At 37.2% G+C, this 21,297-nt stretch overlaps 1 protein-coding gene across 1 annotated transcript in view; it reads left to right on the forward strand.

The window, feature by feature from the left end:
* Positions 1-21,297, forward strand: part of LOC131411274 (bifunctional heparan sulfate N-deacetylase/N-sulfotransferase 3) — a 145,640-nt gene that overhangs the window by 47,279 nt on the left and 77,064 nt on the right. Inside the window, exons 3-4 of the mRNA XM_058549961.1 lie at positions 1,325-1,479; positions 19,776-19,961. Coding sequence (XP_058405944.1) covers positions 1,325-1,479; positions 19,776-19,961 — 341 coding nt within the window. The remainder of the gene's footprint in view (positions 1-1,324; positions 1,480-19,775; positions 19,962-21,297) is intronic.

A 21,297-nucleotide genomic window follows, 5' to 3' on the forward strand; every position in this document is an offset into this window, starting at 1 on the left:
TGTCCTCATAAATAGCATAAACGGCTTTTTTGTTTTAGGGTTTATTTGAATTAAGATACCAATAAGGTCACAAGTTATGAGAGTTGAAATGTCTTTTAAGTCTCTTTTAATCTACAGATTACCCCTTTCTTCCCTTCCTCATTGAAATGTATTTGTTAAAAAAAAAAGAAAGAGTTTTCCTCTAGAGTTTCCTAATCTAGGTTTTGCTCATTGCATCTCTGAGGTCTGTTTGAACATGTTCCTCTGTTCTCCACACAGAGAGGATATTGTTTGAAAAAACCCACGGTTCTAGGTTTATTGGACTCAGTGTTGTGGCTGAAATTTAAGCATGGCTGCATAATTTGTGATGATTAATATCATCTTATGATATGCAGGACAGTAGTGAGGCACCTTATACTGCTCTCTTTTCATGCTCCAGTAAAAAAACTGTGCCTGGGGCAGTACAAAAAGAGACTCCTACCTCCCTCAAATAAGAAAACTGTGGAATTTCCCACACTCAGCTAAACTGCAGGTTGGGGAAATGGAGGAAATAAAGCAAGCCCAAATATGAAAAATCAGAGGAACAACAACAGAGTTGACTCTGAAGGAACTAGAAGTCTCTTGTAGGAAAGTCTGCTTCCAAGAACTTGAGAGAAAGGACAAGCATCAGGAACGTGTGTACCATCAAGGAGCAGCTGGGATCATTTTACTGACTTCACCACTTCTCAGCTTCTTCCCATCACTTTCATCCTCTCTCCTTTCTTTCCATCAGTTTTCTCTAGTTTTCCCAGTAACAATTCCTACATTTCCTTTTTTTCTCCTATTTTTGCCTTAGTTTTCACTAAATATTACTGAGTAGCATCTTCTCTGACTTAAGGAGGAACCCAAATAAATTATGGAATTATTTTGTTGTGTCGGTTGTGTCGTGACCCATGTCCAAATGATCTGCTACTGGAGCTCTGACCCACATTTCCTTACACGTATTCCCTCCATTGCATCACCTACTAAGCCCCCCATTCTCCCCAAACTGCAAATTATACAAAGATGCTAAAAGTTAAGAGTTCAGTGTCCTTGGGAATGGCTGTGTATTTCCATCTTGCAGTGATTTTATATCTGTGTCTCCTGTTTAACAATTGTTTAGAGAGTCATTTTCTCACAGTCTCTGGTTGTTCCCCAAGTAACATATTTTCCTTTGCTACATTTCATGTTCCAAGTCTTACATGTATCTAAGTATAAATGGTGTCTTCTAAATACACAGATAGGACTACATAATTAGATAGATGGATAGATAGACAGTGTAACTGGAATTAATTGAATAATCTTTTTCCTCCCCCCACCCCCAAAGGAACTGAAGAGGAAGATGAAGGGGATGACCATCTTTTGGGGTCTGTCGATGAGTTCTGGTGGTTTCCTCATATGTGGAGCCATATGCAGCCCCACCTCTTCCATAATGAGTCATCTTTGGTGGAACAGATGATTCTCAACAAAAAATTTGCCTTAGTAAGTACCTCACTTTGAACATTATATTGAACTAGTGTGTACTGACTACAGAAATAACCAGCTTTTTGTATTGAGGACCTCCTAGAGGGTTTTGGCATACTGGCACTTTTTAAGGAGGCTTTTCTATGTGAACTTGGTGTTGCAGCCTTTCACTCTGTGACTTTTAAGTTTGTACTGGGTGCTCAACACTATGCTTAGTGCTTTGATGGGTCTAAGTTAAGAGGAACTTCGCAAGACCCTCATAAGATTCAGTTACGTGATTATGGTCACAGCTCATAAAACATGGCTCCTGTCCAGAAAGAGCTTCCTGTTCACTGGGAAGGCAAAATATATACATAAAACAATTCTACAACAAAATGAGATATTCCTTGATCTATTGCCAAACTATACAGACATAAAACCCACAGTTCTGAGAAATAAGCATCATTGGGAGTGGCCAGGGAAATGTTCATGTGGAAATAAGATTTTAGGTACACTCTGAAATATGAATAAAATTTAGGTATCAGAAGAATTGGAGTGAAATGAGGCTGAGGGAAAAGACCAGGTAGGAGACTATAATGTGGGCACAAGTTAATGAAGACTCAATCCAGGGAGGCAATAGAAATGGGAATAAAACCATTTCAAAGACATTGCAAACATATATGTTATAAGGGTGGAACATTCGATTGACTAAAGCAAGATGCACTGTTTTATACTGAAGGGTTTCTGATTTGGGATGGGGAAATTTACAGTAAAAGTTCTAATAAGTACAGCATGCAGGAAAATGTGCTTGTGATCAGCGGAGATGGTATATAGTGATTAAAAAGCCAATAGTGCATGTGTTGGGTGAGAGATCGTGTTTCATCTTTGTTTCTATGAGTTATTCTAATGGTACAAACACATGGAGGGAGTCCAAACAGGCTATTTTCCATTTACCCATCATTTTCCTTCCCTTGGCAGGGAGTACCTTGCAGGCAGGAACTATTTTCTATCCATCACAGTATCGCAGTTCCTAGCTGATGAAGGTGCTCAACAAGTATTTGTTTATAAATGATCAAGGCAGCAAAATTACCACTCAAAGAGTAATTGAAATGTAATATATCTTTATTTATTATAGCATTTTTTTTCCTGTTCGCAAACCCCAAAATGGATATTACAATGCTCACAGATTATTTATGTTGTTAATAAATCCAAAACCATCAGATCATGTTTCTAGGTAATTCCTACTAATTGTAGACTTAGCCCAGTGTGTAAAATAAATTAAAATACACTACACGGGTTAATTTGGGTATGATTTTGAAAGACTCTGAGATATAACTGCTCCCCTGACAGAGAGAAAATGTTTTACTAGAGATTTGAAGTCCTGACTCTATAACTAGAAATAACTGATTTGAAGTATAATTTTCTCAATTTTGAGGTTTCCTTTCACATATATGCTTTTCCCAATGTTACAGTTCCTAAACCCTGAATGTACTATTTCCTCACATACCTACCCTTAACATATTTTTACTCCAAAATGACATAAAGAGATTGTGGTTGTAAGTCTGTGAAAACAAGAGCAAGTGTTACATCTCCGTTTGCTGGCCGCCCAGCCGTGTAACTATTAGCTTTTTGGCTAATTAGAATTTATGAAAGTACCAATGCCCACTTATCATGGAACATTATTCTACATAAACTGCTAAAGCCAAGATCTTTGGGTGGTTGATCCACACAGTACCTTACTCAAACTTGTACAAGAAAAGGTTAGATTTTATAAAATGTATTGGTTTTTTTCTTGAGGATATAGAAGACCAAATACTGTATGCATAGCATCAGGAGCCCAAACTTGCCTTTTAACCTCAATGTACTCCCCAAAATAGACACACAGCTTCACGTGCACCTTTGCTACATATTGATATTTTGTCAAGAAAGCAAGAATAGTGCCCTCCATGCTGATATTGTGAAATGTTTTGACAGTATCTGCAAACTCCTGTGAGATGGAGAGCCACCTTTATTTTCCCTTAGAATATAAACAGGAATAGTAAACAGCATGTAAAAGTGGGTAAACATTGCCACAATTTGTAATAGAGAGCATTAAAAATCCTCTCGATGCAGCAAACGTTAATTCTATCACCTTCAGAAGTCTAAGCCTGCTGATATTAGCAACATTAATCAGCAAGAGAGGATGTGGAGAAAGAAATTACTTTGTAGTTTCTTCTTAAAACTGTGGAGAAAGAGAGAAAGAAATTTGTGAAACAAGAAAATACAGAGAGTAAAAGAAAGTGCCAGTAAAAGACAAAAAATTGAGAAGTGAGGAGGGAAGTTTTTGTTTGTTGTTGTTGTTGTTTTGGTAGTTTTCAAAAAAATAGTTTATCAAGGCACATTTGATGAAAGACATGAAAATCACTGTGACATTTCCCTGAACATAGAACATTATCTAGAATAATAGTGTTCCATTTTTCTTGGATGAATGACTCAGTGCATGCCAATATTATGTTCATACTTAAAGCAAGTATAAATACTTGAAGGTACATATAGTAAGAACAGACATGCGCAGGAGTTATACACTTTTTTTTAGAATTCTCAACTAAAAAGCATCATGAATTGAAAGAATAATTCAGAATTGAAATTTGATCGTTCTTAACCTCCTAACTCAAGTGCTAAGCAGAGGACGTTTCTTAGCAGTGTCATTCCTAACTCCAGATTGACAACCCAAATTATGGTCTTGCAGGCAGTCGAGAACAGTCATGAAGGATCTTCAGAATTAAGACCAAATGTGTTCTTTAATGTTTAATCAAGTACACGACCAGTTAACTTTTTTGTCAAGAAAGGACAGACATGAAAAAAGACTGAATCCAGGACCAGTCCCTCCCCAGCCATAACAACGTGAAAGAGAGCATATATGTAAAACATTTGGGAACAGGGATTAGCACGTAACACACACTCAATAGATGGCAGCTGTTGTTTTTATTATCATTATATTCAGTATCATAAAACTGCCATCTTCAGTTTTTGCCTACCTCCTGAGGTGTTCAGAGTGACAGGTAAGAGGGACAAAAATCCTCAAGTTTAAAAGCTTATTTTGTTAATGTGAATTAACATTTGGTTAATGTGGCTTCTACACATTTTCTAAAAATGTATTAACTCTTTTACTTTTCATTAAGGCATTAGGGTTACAAAGCTGCTTCACCACTAAATTTAAAGATGTAATGAGAAAAGATCAAGGGTTTTTTTTTTTAAATATTCTGTATTATTTCCTTTAATTCTTACAACAACCCTGAACTGTAGGTATATTTATTCTCACATTATATGGAAGAAAACTGAAAATCTGAGAAATACAGTGACACACTCATGATTATAAAGCTCACTATTGGTAGAATTAAGACCAGAAATCCAGTCTTCTAAAATTGTGTAAGTTGTGACCCCCCGGGCTTCCTCACTAGCCTCCCAACCCAATTCACAGGTGTAAGTCTGGATTTCTCTTCTGCGTGATAATCCAAGGGAATGTCTGGCAATCCTGATAACATAAGGGAAATTGAGAACTAAAGGTAGAGCTCAGACAACAACGTTCCCTGAGATTCCCGAAGGTTCCCTAAGATAGGCAGAGTTTCTAAAATGCTGGGAAAGGAGACAGACAACTGAATCTGAGGAACTGAATACAGTCATGTGCCACTTAAGGACGGGGATAACTTCTGAAAAATGCGTCCTTAGGCCATTTTGGTTTTGTGTGAACATCATAGAGTACTTACACAATCCTAGATGGTATAGCCTACTACACACCTGGGCTATATGGTGCTGATCTTATGGGATCAACGTCACATATGTGGTCCATCATTGACCAAAATGTTGTTATACGGCACATGACTGTATCATTTATCGTGTATAGATATAGAGGCTACTTTAATTCAATGGGAACTATTCTGGAGGAAACTCTGCCTCAACCACCAACTTACTAGACAGAACAAGCAAAAGTTTAACTTGTGCTAATGTTGCATTTCTAGATTGGGTTACATCCTGCTTTTCTCCACTAACGTGGAGGCTCTGAATTTAAAAATGAGCATGAGTGTTTCCCAATGAAGGAAATGAAGAACATACAAAGAAGTAATAGGCTGCCTTGGGAGCAACTGGGTGTTCAAACAACACTGGAGCTCATGGATAAAATTCAATATTCAAATGAGCGTCTGACTTAGCGGACATTTAATGTACTTTTCCAACTAAGAGAATCTGAGACTATGATGTAAAACTCTTTTGTCTGGGCCTTCTCTATCACCATCTACAGCCAAACACCTGCTGTTTTCATTGAGTTTTAGCAAACACATCTGATCTATTATCCTTTGGCACAATGTGGACACTTCTGCCTCACAAGGGAATTTGATGTCCATTTTAATTTAGCTTTGAAAGCTCTGTCTAATAGCTTATTATGGAAGGTCAAGCAAATCCTTTAAGCAAACTTGCCTTTGATGATTACAACCATCAGGAAATGCAGCTTTAGAGGTTGATTAGAAAATATTTTTAGTAATCAAATATGGGCTAATTCAGGTATTAAAATGAATTTTCCACAGGGGATTTTTTTGAAAGATACCTTTTCTGATGCAAGGATTAACTGTAACATTAATTATTGACCTACAACATAGTTTGAAATATCTATTGTACAGCTTTAAAAATTGGACAGAATTCCATTAGGAAAATAAAATAACTTATTGCATTTAAACCTCAAAAAAATCATCAATATATATACTATCAATTGAAGAACTGGATCTAAATTTTGGCAAATTATGGTAGTGTAATTTTTAACAAATAAAATTATTAGTAGAAATTTTTATCATAGAACTCGTTGCCAATATCAGTGATACTTAACACTATTATAGACAATAGTTTTAGAATTAGTAGTAGTGGAACACTGTTCCTAATCCTGAAAACATAGGCTCTTGCCGAGGATTGCATTTTTTGATTGCATTATCATTATTCTTTCAAACAGTATTCTTTTCCCCCCTCTTTTCCAAATTAGGCAGAACCTAATTTACATTAGCTGAAATGTCTATTGTCAACTATACAACTTTTTAGATTAGTGAGCACATTCACTTTTCTAATATGGGAATAAAGATTACAGTATCATAATGTAATGTAAAATATATGGAAAGAATTGCTTGTTTAAGGAGTATATGATAATCTTTTAATTAGTTTGCTTGCCAGCTAGAGAATGAATGAATTCTATCATTTTTACTTCACTGAGGCACTTTATAAAAAGGCACATTAGATTTTCATTTTATTGATGTTGAAAACAGAGTATAATTCTAGCAGTCCTACTAGAAATAGAGTTCAAATCAAGATGCAAAACGTCCGCTCAGAACTGGTAGACCGCTTCTGGAGTAATCTAAGCAACACAGTTTGAGGAAGACACTAGCCGTTATTCTGAGCAGGATGACCAATATGTTGAAGTCTGTAATTTACTTCAGAAAAAGAATGATTGAAGGAATTTGGAGAGAGCAAGAGATAGAAGAGAAAACCAAGGGATACGTTATCAGGGCTAATATTCAACTTAAAAGTACTGGTATAGCCATGCCAGTTATTACAGTGTTGAAATGTGTCAATACTACTACCCTCCCCCCACTACCACCTCAGACCCTCCCCAGGATGTCCCACACCTCCCAGCGACTCAGCAGCTAAAGGGGCCTGGCTCAGAGTCTCCAGCATCCAGCTCCCGCTCTACAGCTGGCAGCATTTCTGATTGATCAGTGGCCTGGCATGTTGGCTGGTAAATATTTTGAGTATCACCCCTGCTTACAATCAGTCAATCTTATGATTTAGAAGGGACTTGAATCAGTGTATTCAGAAATAAGTCATAGAAGAGGGAGTACAATCCTATACATTCAAGTAGAGTTTTTCTTTCAGTCTAAACAAGTGTGTACACAGAATGGTGATTGACACCTCAATGTTTGTTAGATGAAAATATAAGTAAATATTTCTTGCAGATGCCAAGATTTTATCTTTACTATTTTAAGATCTAGGTTTTATTATTATTCAGGTATGGTGAGGCCAACAGCTCAGGAGATGACTGCCGTTGAAAAGACAGTTTGTTACTCACAGTTCCCAAGAGAAAGAGGCACACCACACCTCACAGGGCCCCACAGGGAAGCACTAGAGTCGGTCAACAGACAGAAGAAGGGGGAAACGTGGGCAAGAGCCTTTGTTGTGGTTTCTGCAGGAAAGATGAGACAAGGCAGGGCGAGCAGGTTTAGGATTGGCTAGTTCAAACAATTTCAGTGGCACTGAGGAATAGGGGCTGTTCCCAGTTGTCTGGCACCGGCCCTGAGGCGATTAGGGCAGGGAGATAGTGACTCAGTTTATGAGAGCCCATACAGGAGCTGCTTGAGGGTGGGGATCTGAGTTGGTTGATCCGCATTTGAAGAGCATGCTCTTGGCTAGGTGTTTGCTATCTCCAGGAATTGGCTAGCCCTGGGAGGGGCAGTCTCGCCAGGGTCAGCAAGCCCCAGACGTCAAAGCATCAGAATACAGAACATAAAAAAAGCATGACTGACACCCTTACATAGGCCTCTCTCCGGGTTATGTGTCTCAAAGCTTTCCACAGGTTTTCAAAGCCCCTCATCGTCCCAGTTGCCATATTTATACAATTTCTAACTTGTCATTATTGTCCCCAATGTATGTTGGCCCAATCTGAACATTATGGTCTACTGATGCAGTCTTATTAGAATGGAAAACAGTAAAATATTTTTTCCTTCATGTGCACTCTACTTCTATTTATATAGCCAAAGATCACATTTTTTTAAACCATCATATCACACCTGTGTCTGCCAGACCTTCCATCCATGAGCTGTTTATTAAGCCCTCGGGTATTTGTTTTTGTCCAATTGATTTTGTTAACTAAATGTTAGCCTTGATATTACAGTTATCCCTTTCACATTTCATATTTGTTATATGTTCAGTGTTCCAGCATATCAACATACTGTTAAAGATTGATTCTGTTATTTAACATGCTTTATATCTTACCCAGCTTTGTGTCAGCCATATATTTTATAAGCATGACTTTTGCATCTTCATCAAGTTATTGATCAAGATAAACAGGCTCAAATGAGTACATCTTAAGGTAATTAAAAATCTACAAGTTTTATTTTTTAAATTACCTTAAGATGTGCTCTTCTGAGCCTGGAAAATATTGAAATAATTTAGTTTATTATAGTTTGTGATTTAGTTTATCATGTCTTTTCATCTAATTTTATATTTATGTCATCATGAGTATTTTGAAAAACTGTTCTCTTTGATAGAGAAAGTATAAGCAGAAGAGAGATTGCGTATTTCTGCTTTTTTCTGTATTATCAGTTAAAGTATTTCACCACCACTCAAAATTGTGAACATGGGATAATATTCCTTGTTTATCTTTTACTGATCAAAGTCATTTTCAATTAGCAATTTATGGAAAATAAACTCATTCTGAGATTTAGCCTCCTTCACATTATTTTTTTTGCCTTTTTTGTTTGTTTTGTTAGTTGGGTTTTGTTAGTTGGGTTTTGTCCTTGGTGATATGTGCTTCCTTTCATCTCTTGTACATGTTTTAAACCCTGGTGTGGATGAGAGCCCCATAAGTTAATCCTTCAGATAATAGCTAACATTATTGACCTTCACTGTGTGGCTGGAACTCTTATTTAATTCTCATCATAACTCTCCTGATGTCATCTCCACTTTATAGATGACAAAGCTGATGTTTGGAGGGTTTAGAAATTGCCCCAAACCACACAGCTAAGCCATAGATGTGGCACTGAACTCAGAGCTTTCTGACTCTTAACCACTATGTAAAACAGGTGTTTTCTTCCTTGTTTCAAATCGTTATAATTCTTTAGAAAGAATTGCACTTTTTGAATAGCCTGTCCTCCTTTAGCAATACTTCCTCGGTGTATTCCTAGCAATTGTTTCACAACCTTGTTTTCATCAGAATGTTTTTAAATCTGCTTTCCTAAATTGAAGTATTTTATCTATTTCAGAATTACATATTTTAAGTACTTCGAGCTCCAAGATGACATTGTCCTCTCCTTCCCAGAGTTCTCTCACTTCCACATAGACTGTAGAATCACAGAACGTCAGAGCAGGGGTGTTGAGGGTGGAGAGAAGTGGGGAGAGATTGGAGGTAAATAGACAAATTTCATTGCTATTGAAGTAACCAAGGAAGAGGAAAGTAAAGGCCAGCTCTAACCAAACCAAGGGAAGTGAGACCTTTTACAAAGGAGAGAAATGTGAAAACTATTTCTGAGGAGACCCAACAGGATTTTTTGTTGGATGGATGATGAGGAAGCAAAAGGTGCTTACAGGTCAAAAATAACGTCAAGGTTAGGGTCTCCCAGTTTTCTAGCTGTGTACATTTATTGAACGCCATGCAAGTGTGAACTGCTGCCTTTTCTTTAGAAGCTCTGTATTTCACCCAAATGAGGATACCATCTCCTACCCATATCTACAGTGGTACAGGATTTTTTCTCATTTAGGTATATCATTAAACATTTGAAAGTAGTTTTGATTACCTCAGGAACTTAGAATCCTTTTCTTTGTAAATTCCTTTCCAGATTACCTTTTCTCCCCATTCTATAGGAAGACTTCATGACCACCAATGAGCTAAAGAGTATAGAAAAGTATTCCTCAATTCCTTTCTCTTTTTCCTCTAACAAAAATTCTACATTGCATCTCTCTCCAGCACATATAGGGTGATTTAAACTGGTTTTGTGAAAACAAAGATAAATTAGTACATGTCCTGCATGAAAATCGTCCCTCACTGCCCAAATTTGTTGAGACACAAAATGAAATAAAAGCCTTTATGAATTCTCCCAGAAACTCTTAGTGGTGGGCTGGAGTCAGATGTGGGGTTGGGGGTGGGGAGAGCTCTGTTTCCATCCATGTATGCTGCTCCTGAATTTTGACTACTCCTTCCTTTGTGATTGCCTTACCTTGGGTTAAAATGGAGGGGGCACTTGTTTTCTGAGAGGCAGTTATAAACATGCCAGAGAGAGAAGTGATGGCAAACAAAGAAATGAGAATAAAATCCACACAACTGCTAACCTGGCGTCTGCTTTGGCATTTTCACATCTCCATGTTCCCAATCATTCAGTGATTTCTGTGAGTTCTTTCTTTTGTACCACATCCTGCTCCATTTCAAAACTTTCCATCCCCACTCCACTTGCAAGTGTTTCATCCCGCACCTGGATCACTGCAGCAGCATCCAAGCTACTCTCTCCAATTCCCTATTCTTTTCTTGTAATTTATGCTCAGATCAAGGAACGTTGTGAAACTTGAAATTCTATTATTCTGTTTCTTCTACAGGAAACTAAACCTTGCATTTCAGTTTGAAAGATTCTTGACTCTCTAGAGGAAAAGTAGGAAGAGAAATTTTTGAGCTCTAGATGTTTACCAGGCATTATGCATAGTGCTTTTCATGAATCCTCAATTAATCCACACAACCATCCATACTGAAAATGCAGAGAGTAAGGCTCAGAGAGCTTGTATAATTTTCTTAAAATCGCACAGCCAGTGAAAGCTGAAGAAAGGGTTTGATCTCAGGTCTGTCAAGTTCCAAAGCTCATGTAACCAGCGTGGTTTGTGTAACTGAAAATTGCCATGACATTGATCCTGTTATTGATTGCTATTATGAAAACCTCATAATCAGAATGTTATTACTTCCTTAAAGAGTTATATTTTTTAAACAAATTCAGTATATTAAAGCGACTTTTTATAATGTTTTTCTTTTAAATAGCTGTTTATATTATTTACGTAATTTCTTGGTTTTGTGCAAGCAGCATTAACTGTCCTGGTGGCCATTATAAATACCAGAGGTTATGCAGTAGCGATAACAAACAAAGATCAATATCAACTTTTCTATTCTTTCTTCAGGAATATTAAACTTCAACTAAAATTAGTACTATGCAGACTTAAAGATTCCTAGTATACTCAACCTTGTATATTTTCAAAAAGATTAAATGTGGGGGCTGGCCCCATGTCGTAGTGGTTAAGTTTGGCACGTTCCACTTTGGTGGCCCAGGGTTCCTGGGTTTGGATCCAGGGCACAGACCTACACCACTCATCAGCCACGTTGTGGCAGCGACCTGCATACAAAATAGAGGAAGATTGGCACAGATGTTAGCTCAGGGCTAATCTTCCTCAAGCAAAAAAAGAGGAAGATTGGCAGCAGATGTTAGCTCAGAGTGAATCTTCCTCACCAAAAAAAAAAAAAAAAAAATTAAATGTGTTTGCAAGGACTTTGGGAATTTGAGCCTGTCCCTGAATTGTTTATAGCTTTATTACTTCTCAAGGACCGCAAGGTCCATATAAAACTCATCACTTCAAACTCCGAGAAAGCTGGATTAAAGTAAACCCTCCAATTCCTCCATTATGTCTCTAGATAATTTTATTTTCAGTTATTTTGCTACAGCATAAAAAAATAAAGCTTCATAAAATCATTTCTTTTACATTTCTACAAACTTCTTCATGTGTTTACTTGCAGAAACTGCAGCAATTCAAAAAAATCAACTGGGCCTGGGCAAAGTACAAGTGTTTACATCATTCTTTTGAGTAGTCTTACAAAAATGCACCCTTTCGTGGTGTGTTTACCTACGAGACACTCAACAAAGATATGATGACACTTCAAAAATTCTGAAGGGAACTCTAAGAGAGAAAAACAGAATGCTCTGTTAAATGGAAACTTACTCAAAATAAATTACATAATTATTAAGGAAGACTAGAAGAAGATCTGTCACTCTCCCCTAAATAATTCCTTCTTAGAGGTCACAAGTGAAAATGAAGGTTAAAGCTGAGTATGCCTAACTTTTGTAACCCTTTTTCAGTATTGATACCGAATTATTAGCTTAACTTTTGTTTCTGGAATTTCCTAATTGGTTTACTAAATTGGTTTACTAAATTTCATTTAAGTTCTTCAAATAATTCAGTGGTTACCTTGGGATAGTACTTGAAGGGGCAGATGTGGTGTCGAGGAAGGGTTTTTGGTGATGTCATTGTTACAGCTTTATCAAATTTATGATTCACCAAAGATATTTTTACCTCCTACTTTATACATAATATCAATGACCTTTTCCAGAAGAAATGTATACTGAATTTAGTAAAACTTTTGTTAGATAAGATTGATAATGACAGTGCGTCTTCTTTTAGGAATGTTTGCTCTTAAATAAGAATTCTGAGTTTTTAGGGGGTGGCAGTGATGGTGGAAAGATTCTTAGTTTACCTTTGTTTCCTTGTTTTATTTGTTGTTTCAATAGGAAAGAATAATGTTAATAAAATGAAAGGAAATTAAATTGTACTTGGCCAATAACATTGCTTATGTTATAACTTTCGTTCTCTACAACTCAGTGAGATCATTGGTTTTATTACCCCTACTTGGCAAATGAGGGAATTGCGGCTTGGTGAAGTTGTATAATCTGTCCAAGGTCTTACAGCTAATGAAGGGCAGCGCTGAGCTTGAGCCCAGGACTCCTAAATCTGTGCTTTCTCCAAGATGCTGTGCTGCTCCCTATCCCCAAGATTCCTGGTAGACACTGACCATTTTATTGTCATGGGTTTGGCTATCTTTGAATATGGGAAGAACAAGATTCTTTTCTCACTATTTAGTTAATGAAACACTATAACTCTTTTCCAGATCTGAGTAACTTCAGAGTGATAAGGTCACACTTCTGTTTTAGGAGTTATTATAATGCCATTCTATTTCAAAAGATCTCATTATTAACACCTTTATCCAAAGACTTTTGTTACTCTTGTTACTGTAGCCATGCTTTTTAAAATCCAAACTGTGAGACAAGGAATATCACCTTCCTGGGGTTTCTGGACCCACAGGAAGATCACTCACCAAAGAAGCTCACCTCAGTCTTGATGTCCAGAGTTTTTATTGGGGTTTTATTTCATAGGCATGATTGATTGAATCACTGGCCACATGATTCAACTCAATCTAACTCCCCTCCCCTACCTGGAGGCCAGGCTGGTATCACCTGGCTCAGAGCCCCAACACTCTAATTCCGTGGTTGGTCTTTCTGGCACAGCCAAACCCCATCCTGAGTTATCTTGTTGGCATAAACCCAGATATAGTCTCAGGGACCCACCGTGAATAACAAGACATTCTTATCACTTGGGAAATTCCATAGATTTAGGGCTTACCTCCCAGGAACCAGGGATGATGAAGACTAGCCAAATTCTTTATTATACAACAGCTGCCAACAGAGGATGATTTTAAACTCTTAAACCAAATCTATTAAAAACACCATGATCATCACAGCAGATTTTTCACATACCAGCCAGCAAACAGAAATTTATATTATGAATTCCAGAGCACTATGTAAAAAAAAACTAGAAAGAAATCTAGTAGCCAAATCCATAAATATTAACCAAATTTATGTAAATATGCCAGTCACATTTTAGGAGGTTATTACTTACTCAAATATGTAGGAAGAAAATTATACATGTTAGCTTAGGGTTAGATCATGGATTAAAAATAGTGCGTTCATATTTAGCATCTGCATATAAGATCACTTCTAAAACCACAAAGATTATGTCAAAGAAACACACAATTTTAAATCTGAAACTTAGAGACTACTTGCACAACCCCTTTATTTCATAATTGAAAAAAAAATGAAAAGTCAGATTCCTATACTAAGGAAATTATTTCTTTCAAGATCTTTCATTTCAAACCATACCAGAATACCATCATTTATCACAGGAACATAGTCTAATATTTACACTCTTAGCATTCAGTACTAAACCTTAATTTCATAACCTAAAAATAAATCCTGACTTGCCTAGTTTTGTTCTAGGTGAAGGAGGAAGACAGTTTCCTTTGAATAGTAACCTTACATATATTGGGCCATCTTCACTGCCATTTCTTACTGACCCCCACTCACAGCAACTGCTACATGACTCCTTCTCCAGGGGCCAGAGGCCCCACAGGTTCTCATAAGCTGAAATTTGTGTGTGGCCCTTTGGGAAACAAATTATCTTTAGAAGCTTTAAAATGCTCCCCAAATTCAAGGGAATAGTTTCATACATTTATTTTCTTCACATATTGTGTGTGTGTGTGTGTGTGTGTGTGTATATATGTGCGTGCACACACGCGTGTGTCTTTTATGTGAAAAGGTTTTAATTTCATTTTCCAAACATGCTCTTATCATCTGGAATAGTAAATTCTTTTCTATGTGAAATAATATCTCAAACAGCCACTGCTTTTAAGGAAGCCACATTAAAAATCAAAGCAAAACAATTTTTTTCTAGAAACAACTCCAAAATATACCACCAAATATAAACATAAGGGAACTTTATCATAAGCTCATGTAAATTGTAAGTGTAAATTCTCAATACTATAAGATAGTTATCCAAAGCATGAAATTCCATATACTGACAGAATGGGACATCCTAACCAAAATGAACTGCAGAAAAGCATTTGGAAGTATTTAGAAATTATGTTGTAATGAAGTTTTAGATTTTTTTCCACTGTAGAATGTAGAATGCCTGTTTGATTTCCTATCACTGTGGGGGTTTTTAATTAGATTAGTTTGTATACTTGCTAATCAGAAATATGGAAATAAGCACTGAGTCTTCAGGTCATTCATGGAAATTAAAAGGTTCATTGCTTTAGAAAATAGAGAAAAATATTAAAAGTAAAGTACCATTCTTAATTACTAGCAAGAACTTAAATAAATATTATCAAAGATAGTAATAAACAATGGTTTCTTCAGTAATGAAGTTATTGTGTTGCTCAAATACTTGAATGCTGATTTTTTTCTTTTTTCTTTTATTTAGTTTTGGGGGAGTTTTTCTAAGGAATACAGCATCACTTTTTGTTTGATAAAATTGTCTTGTCTTCACATTCTCTATCTGAAAATATCTGAATGCATAATTTAGGAAAATTTTGCAGTTTTTAATTTTATAGAGTATAATTTAAATATATAAATTTATAATAATAAATGGGTGTGGTTTGTACTTGAATAATAATTTTTAAACATGGTCTCAGAAGTGGCCAAGTATTACTTTCAAGTATTATTTATATAGATATTAAATTTCCCTGTGAGTTACCATATATCCATTCTGCAGATGAACTGACAGTTTGAAATAATTGAGAAAGTGAAAATTAGAATGAGAGGGAGGTTGTCAGAATCAGTTCACACACTTGTTCACTAATATTTGTTGAATGCTTGCTGTTGGCAAGATACTGGGCATATAATAGTGGATAAAACAGAACCCAGAAATCATGGAGCTAAGAAATAATTATTCAAAGCAATATTCACTTACCAACTGTGCTGTGTACTCTGAAAAACAAATGAAGGCTACTAAGAGAAGTCTTAACATGAGCTTAATTTAGATTGGGGCTTGTCAGTGAAGGCTTCTTTAAAGATATGACAGAATAAATTACCTAAAAGAGGTGTCAAATTTATCTAGGCGAAGAGTTGGTGCTGGGAAATTCCAGTCTGAGAAGAGCACATATGGGAGGATGCTGAGGTAGGAAAGCGCTTGGTGAGTTTCAGGAAAAGATTAGTGTGACTTAAAATACAATGAAGGGTGGATGGTGGTGCAAAATGAGGCTAGAGAGAGAAGCAAGGGTTATATCATGCAAGGCTTATGACCATCCTAAGAATTTTGTATTTTATCTTAAGTACAAGAGGAAACCATAGAAGAATTTGGAGTAGGAAGTCACATGATCATATTTGTGTCTTTTACGTATTCTTTGGCTGCTATGTAGAGAGTGGATTGGAAGTAAGCAAGAGAGGAAATGGGCAGCATATTTAGGAGCCTAGGCTAGAAGGCTATGGAATAAAGTGGTAGATTAGACTAGGGTGATGATGACAATGATAGAAGTGGAGAAAAGGGGATAGATTTAAGATATGTACTGGAGGTAGAACTGATAGGATATGATAAGGGACTGGATTTAGGGGAGAATGAGGAAAAGTGTCAAAAATCACCTCTGTCTTTTTGACACAGCAACTAGTTGGTTGATGATTGATATTGTCATTTAATGACATGGAGGAACCCCAGGAAAGAGCACATCTGGCAGAGCTGAGAGGTGGAGATGAAGAGTTCAATTGTGAGACTGAGTAATCCCACTTGCGTTCTAAGTAGTTAATTTCCATTTTACAGTAACATAGCCATATTCCCCAGTCTTTTCAGTCCATGTCCTCCAGAGAAATCTTGATATAGATTACAGAATTCCTGAGCTAAGATGCTACTTTCAATCAAGGATTAATGAAAAGAATAGAATAATTAACTATTTAAGCTAAAATGTCTACCATTTTAGACTTTTGCTCCAGATTTCAAAATAATATGTGCTTAATTTCAAATTAAAAGATCTGGAAAAGAATAGTCAGTCAAGAGTTTAGCCTGATGGCTAAATCTTCTAAAACATGATAGTCTGCTTTCTAGAACATTCTACCTGCAATCTTAGCCCAAACTTTTCTATGCTATAAGATTTCAAGTGTTCTCTCTGGTATTGAATGCAAATTTGTGGGCCAATTTATGTTGCCTTTATCTAAAATTCATTTAAAGGAGACCTCCCACTAACTCAGTTTCAGTGATTCACAGGCTGGAGCTACATGGCACTGGTTGAGAGCATTTGGACAGATCAGAAAGGAAGCAGGCCCAAGAGGGATAGTGGGATAGAAGTCACAGAAGCCTCATGAGAGGGAATCCCCAAATTTATGGTGAAAATAGGAAAAAAGGGCCCATCCCTTTTACTGAAGAAAGGGTGGCCCAGTAGTTTTATAATTTCCACATTATAGCTGAGTAATAGGATCATAGCTTATAAAAAATAGAGGCAGGGCAGTAATGACAATAAGAAATGACATTCACTGAATGTGTATCATGTTTCAAGAACTACACTAAATTCTGTCCAAGTATTATATTATTTAATTTCCTCCAAACCCCTTTGAGGTAAGTACTCTTATGACTAGCATTTTAGAGAACAGGACAGGAGGCTTTGAGGTCTTAGATCATTCTCCAGAGGCCACACAGGTGGTAAAGGGGAGAAAGAAGTAGCCAGATATGTTTGACTCCAGAAGTGGAGTTTTCCGCCGCTGTGCCACACTGCGCCAGCACACGAATACAAGATGAGAACAAAAAACTCAGTATTTCTTTAGTGTTCAAAGCTAGAAAGAAAAACAAAAATTGTGTATACACTTGCTCTCAAATATTTGTTCTAAAGTAAGGGAAACGTTTCTGCTGTGCTGGACCATCCTCTTCTTACATGGTGTTCCTGAAGACATAGCTGACCACTCAAAGGCTTTTAAAACTACCTTGGGCTTTCTATCAGCACAATTTCTTACAAATTTGGAGATATTTGAATTTTATAATGTAGTTCCTGTCATTGGGAATTTCATCCTTGCTTCTTCCCATACACTTTAAAAAAAGTGTTAACCTGTCATTGTTAATTTTTTTCTTTAAATTTCTATGATTGAAATTCATTTTCTTTCATCTGGTCCATTACCACTGCAGCCCTGTTCTTAAACCACTTTAGAGGAATATTTCACTGACCTTTTCTAACACAAAGTATGTGTTGGTAAAAGATTCTTAGTTGAAAAAGTTGCATTAGTTTGAGTTTTTAAAAACCAGTAAAAAAAAAAAGGCAGTGAGATATTTCAATTCAATTTATAGTGAAATTCTAAATGATATAATAGTAATTTCCTAATTATGGTAATTTCTACAAAGACGCAAATAAAATGAGGAATGTGAAACTTTTCCTCTCACCCTTCAAAAACACAGGTATGGTCCACTCGAACTCTAAGACCACTCACTGTCTTTGTCACAGCAACAGTGTGGCAGCTCCCCTTTCCAGCATCCTCAACTACAGCTGACTGAGTTGAGTTTTGAATGATGAACAGAGTTTACAAGATAAGAGGAAAGGAGCATTCCAACTGGAGAGACAATGTGTACAGTGTACAGCAGAGACGTGAAGGGAATCATCGGAAATTGGGGGTAGGGAGGATGAATGCTGAGAGGAGATGAGGCTATGTAGGTTGGCTGGGACCAAATTTTGGGGGCCTTTTGTGCTGCGTGAAGGAATCTGACAGATACTTAGGTAATGACAAACCTCTGGCAACCCGTTCTCCTTCTGTGTTCAGCTGCTTCATTCCCTTCCTTCACCTCCTGTTACTGTTTAGGTTGAAAGACAAAGCTAACCATACCTCTTCCACTTTTTCCAAATCCATTCGTAGCATATTTCGACAATTCAGTGCCTTTAGCAGCTGGATACTGTGGTTCTCAGTATGTGAAATTGCCCTTTGGCATGAAGAAAAGCCGTGACTAATTCAGAGGAAGCCCATGTGGGTGGAACTTTTGAGATGATAAAGCAATTGAAAAATACGGAGAGAAAAAATAAAATATCATTCAGGAGAAAAAATGCGAGTCTACTACTGAAGTCAGGGCTGTTCTTTTTATAAAAGACACATTTCATCTTTTATGCTTGGGCAATTTCCCACATTTCATCTTTTACGCCAAAGAGACTGTATCGGGATTAATAGACCATCTCAAATGAACAATCACAATTATACAAAGTTGTCCCAAGCCCCCTCCAAAATAAGCCAGATGTCACATAGATTGATTTTTGGAATTTATAGACCTAGTCAGGACCAACTGAATAGAATAAAGTTATGTGCGTGTTTGTGTGTGTGTGTGTGTGTGTGTGTGTGTGTGTGTGTGTGTAACTTTGAAACTATTTCTTTAAACTGGACTCATTTTATGTACAAAAGCTCGACTTCCAGTCAACTAGGTTTCCACATATTTGGCTCTTTCAGTACCTTCTACTTTCACTATAACCAGGGCTCTGACTTTAAAGAAAATTGCTCTATAAAATTTTACCACATTTTCTAATTGAAAGTGTGTGATCTTCCTAAGGCAGGGAACATTGTCTATCACTGGCCCACATGCTGAGGGACCAACAGAAATGTGGCAGAATTGGTAGAAACTGGGCAACAGGCAAAATAAAATCCTGTTATCAGGCCTAGTCAACTCGGAACGTGTCTATCCCTCTAATAAACGTTAGTTTTATTGTGTGGGGTGCACTGAGTGTTGTTTGTATCAAGTATTTGTCATTGACCTTGTGGAAATATGAGTCAAGAACAGGCGGCTGTGACAGGGTGCACTGAATGCAGACTCTGTCACATCATATGTCAAGACCGGTGGAATGGCTAGCAGGCTTCCCGAAGTCTAGAGGTCTTAATATTTATCACTTTAATTTTACCGTACAATTAAGTAATGATGGATTTAAATAAATGTATCTATAGTACATTTGAAAATCCTGGGGTAAAAACAGGATCAAGATAAACCTTTCCACGTTCTAACTAACATTTGCTTGGTTTTAGGAGCATGGCATTCCCACTGACATGGGCTACGCCGTGGCCCCTCACCATTCGGGCGTCTACCCTGTCCATGTTCAGCTTTACGAGGCCTGGAAGAAGGTCTGGAATATTAGAATCACCAGCACGGAAGAATATCCACACCTGAAACCAGCTAGATACCGGAGGGGCTTCATCCACAAAAACATCATGGTGAGCTTCCTCCAGGACGCACGGGGTATAACTGATTCTGCCAGACTTACATTCCTCATTTGAAGAAAGAACAAAAGAGAAGAGCAGAATGTTAAAAGCTTAACTGTAGGAAAATCTTCGTGCTACAGGAAGCATACTTGTCATATCTAAGCAAAGAATGTTTTAATTAAAGTCACTTCTTTTCAATTCTTCAAATATAACTTAAAAATGTTTTTTACTGACACTACTGCTGTGAAGCAGGCACTGATGTTAAAATACTAAGGAAACATTACATCTAACTTGCAGATAATTTATAGAAGCCGTCATTTCTTCAAAAGTTCCTTAGTCTGTAAAACTAACACCAACTCTCTCTATATTAACCATGCTGCTCTTTTGCAAGCCAAACTGTGTTCTTCTCTTTACCGTGTTAGGCTAGGAAAAAACTCAGCTATTTACAGCAAGAAGCCACGTGTGAAGTCCTGCATAATCATTAACAGATCATAATAAGGAGCACAAATGAGAGAGGATGTTAATTTAATCGTTTATATCCATTGTCGAATTCTCTCCAAAGCTTCTCTATTTTGTTTTGTTTTGTTTTGTTTTGTTTTTTTACACTGGTGACTAGTGTATATTGTCAAGATATGTTATTATCTAATACTTTGTGAGACCTCCCAGAGTAAGTAATCAAATCCTAATTTCTCCCCAAATCAGAAAATCCAAAGAGTACCAGTGAGGTCAGGAACGGGCCTCCTGATTTAGGCCCACCCTGGGAGGAACACCATGCAGAAGAACACTCTGTGCTAAGGCACCATAACTCACCGTCAAACTATGTTTGAACAGATGTCTCCCCTCTAGAATTAGGTGTGACTGACTTCTTTTCAGACATATTTCTAATGTCTGCAAAAAATACAGAATACATAATGACATTTAACTTGGATCAACTCCCATCTTCACTTTTCCCTCAATAAAAATTGTTGTAGGGGCCGGCCCGGTGGCGCAAGTGGTTAAGTGCGCGCGCTCCGCTGCGGCGGCCCGGGGTTCGCTGGTTCGGATCCCGGGCGCGCACCGACGCACTGCTTGGTAAGCCATGCTGTGGCGGCGTCCCATATAAAGTGGAGGAAGATGGGCACAGATGTTAGCCCAGGGCCGTCTTCCTCAGCAAAAAAAGAGGAGGATTGGCTGATGTTAGCTCACGGCTGATCTCCTCACAAAAAAAAAAAAAAAAAAATTGTTGTAAATGCTAGATGGGAACATAATGGCCACATTTTATTCCAATCTGCCCTTCCTCTTTACTGAAAATGAATTCACTGTGCCTCAAGCTGCCAGCCATTTGACCAGAGAGAGTTTAGAAGACCTG

The sequence above is a fragment of the Diceros bicornis genome, chromosome 11 (genome assembly GCF_020826845.1).
Source record: "Diceros bicornis minor isolate mBicDic1 chromosome 11, mDicBic1.mat.cur, whole genome shotgun sequence".
In the NCBI taxonomy this organism is placed as follows: Eukaryota; Metazoa; Chordata; class Mammalia; order Perissodactyla; family Rhinocerotidae; genus Diceros; species Diceros bicornis.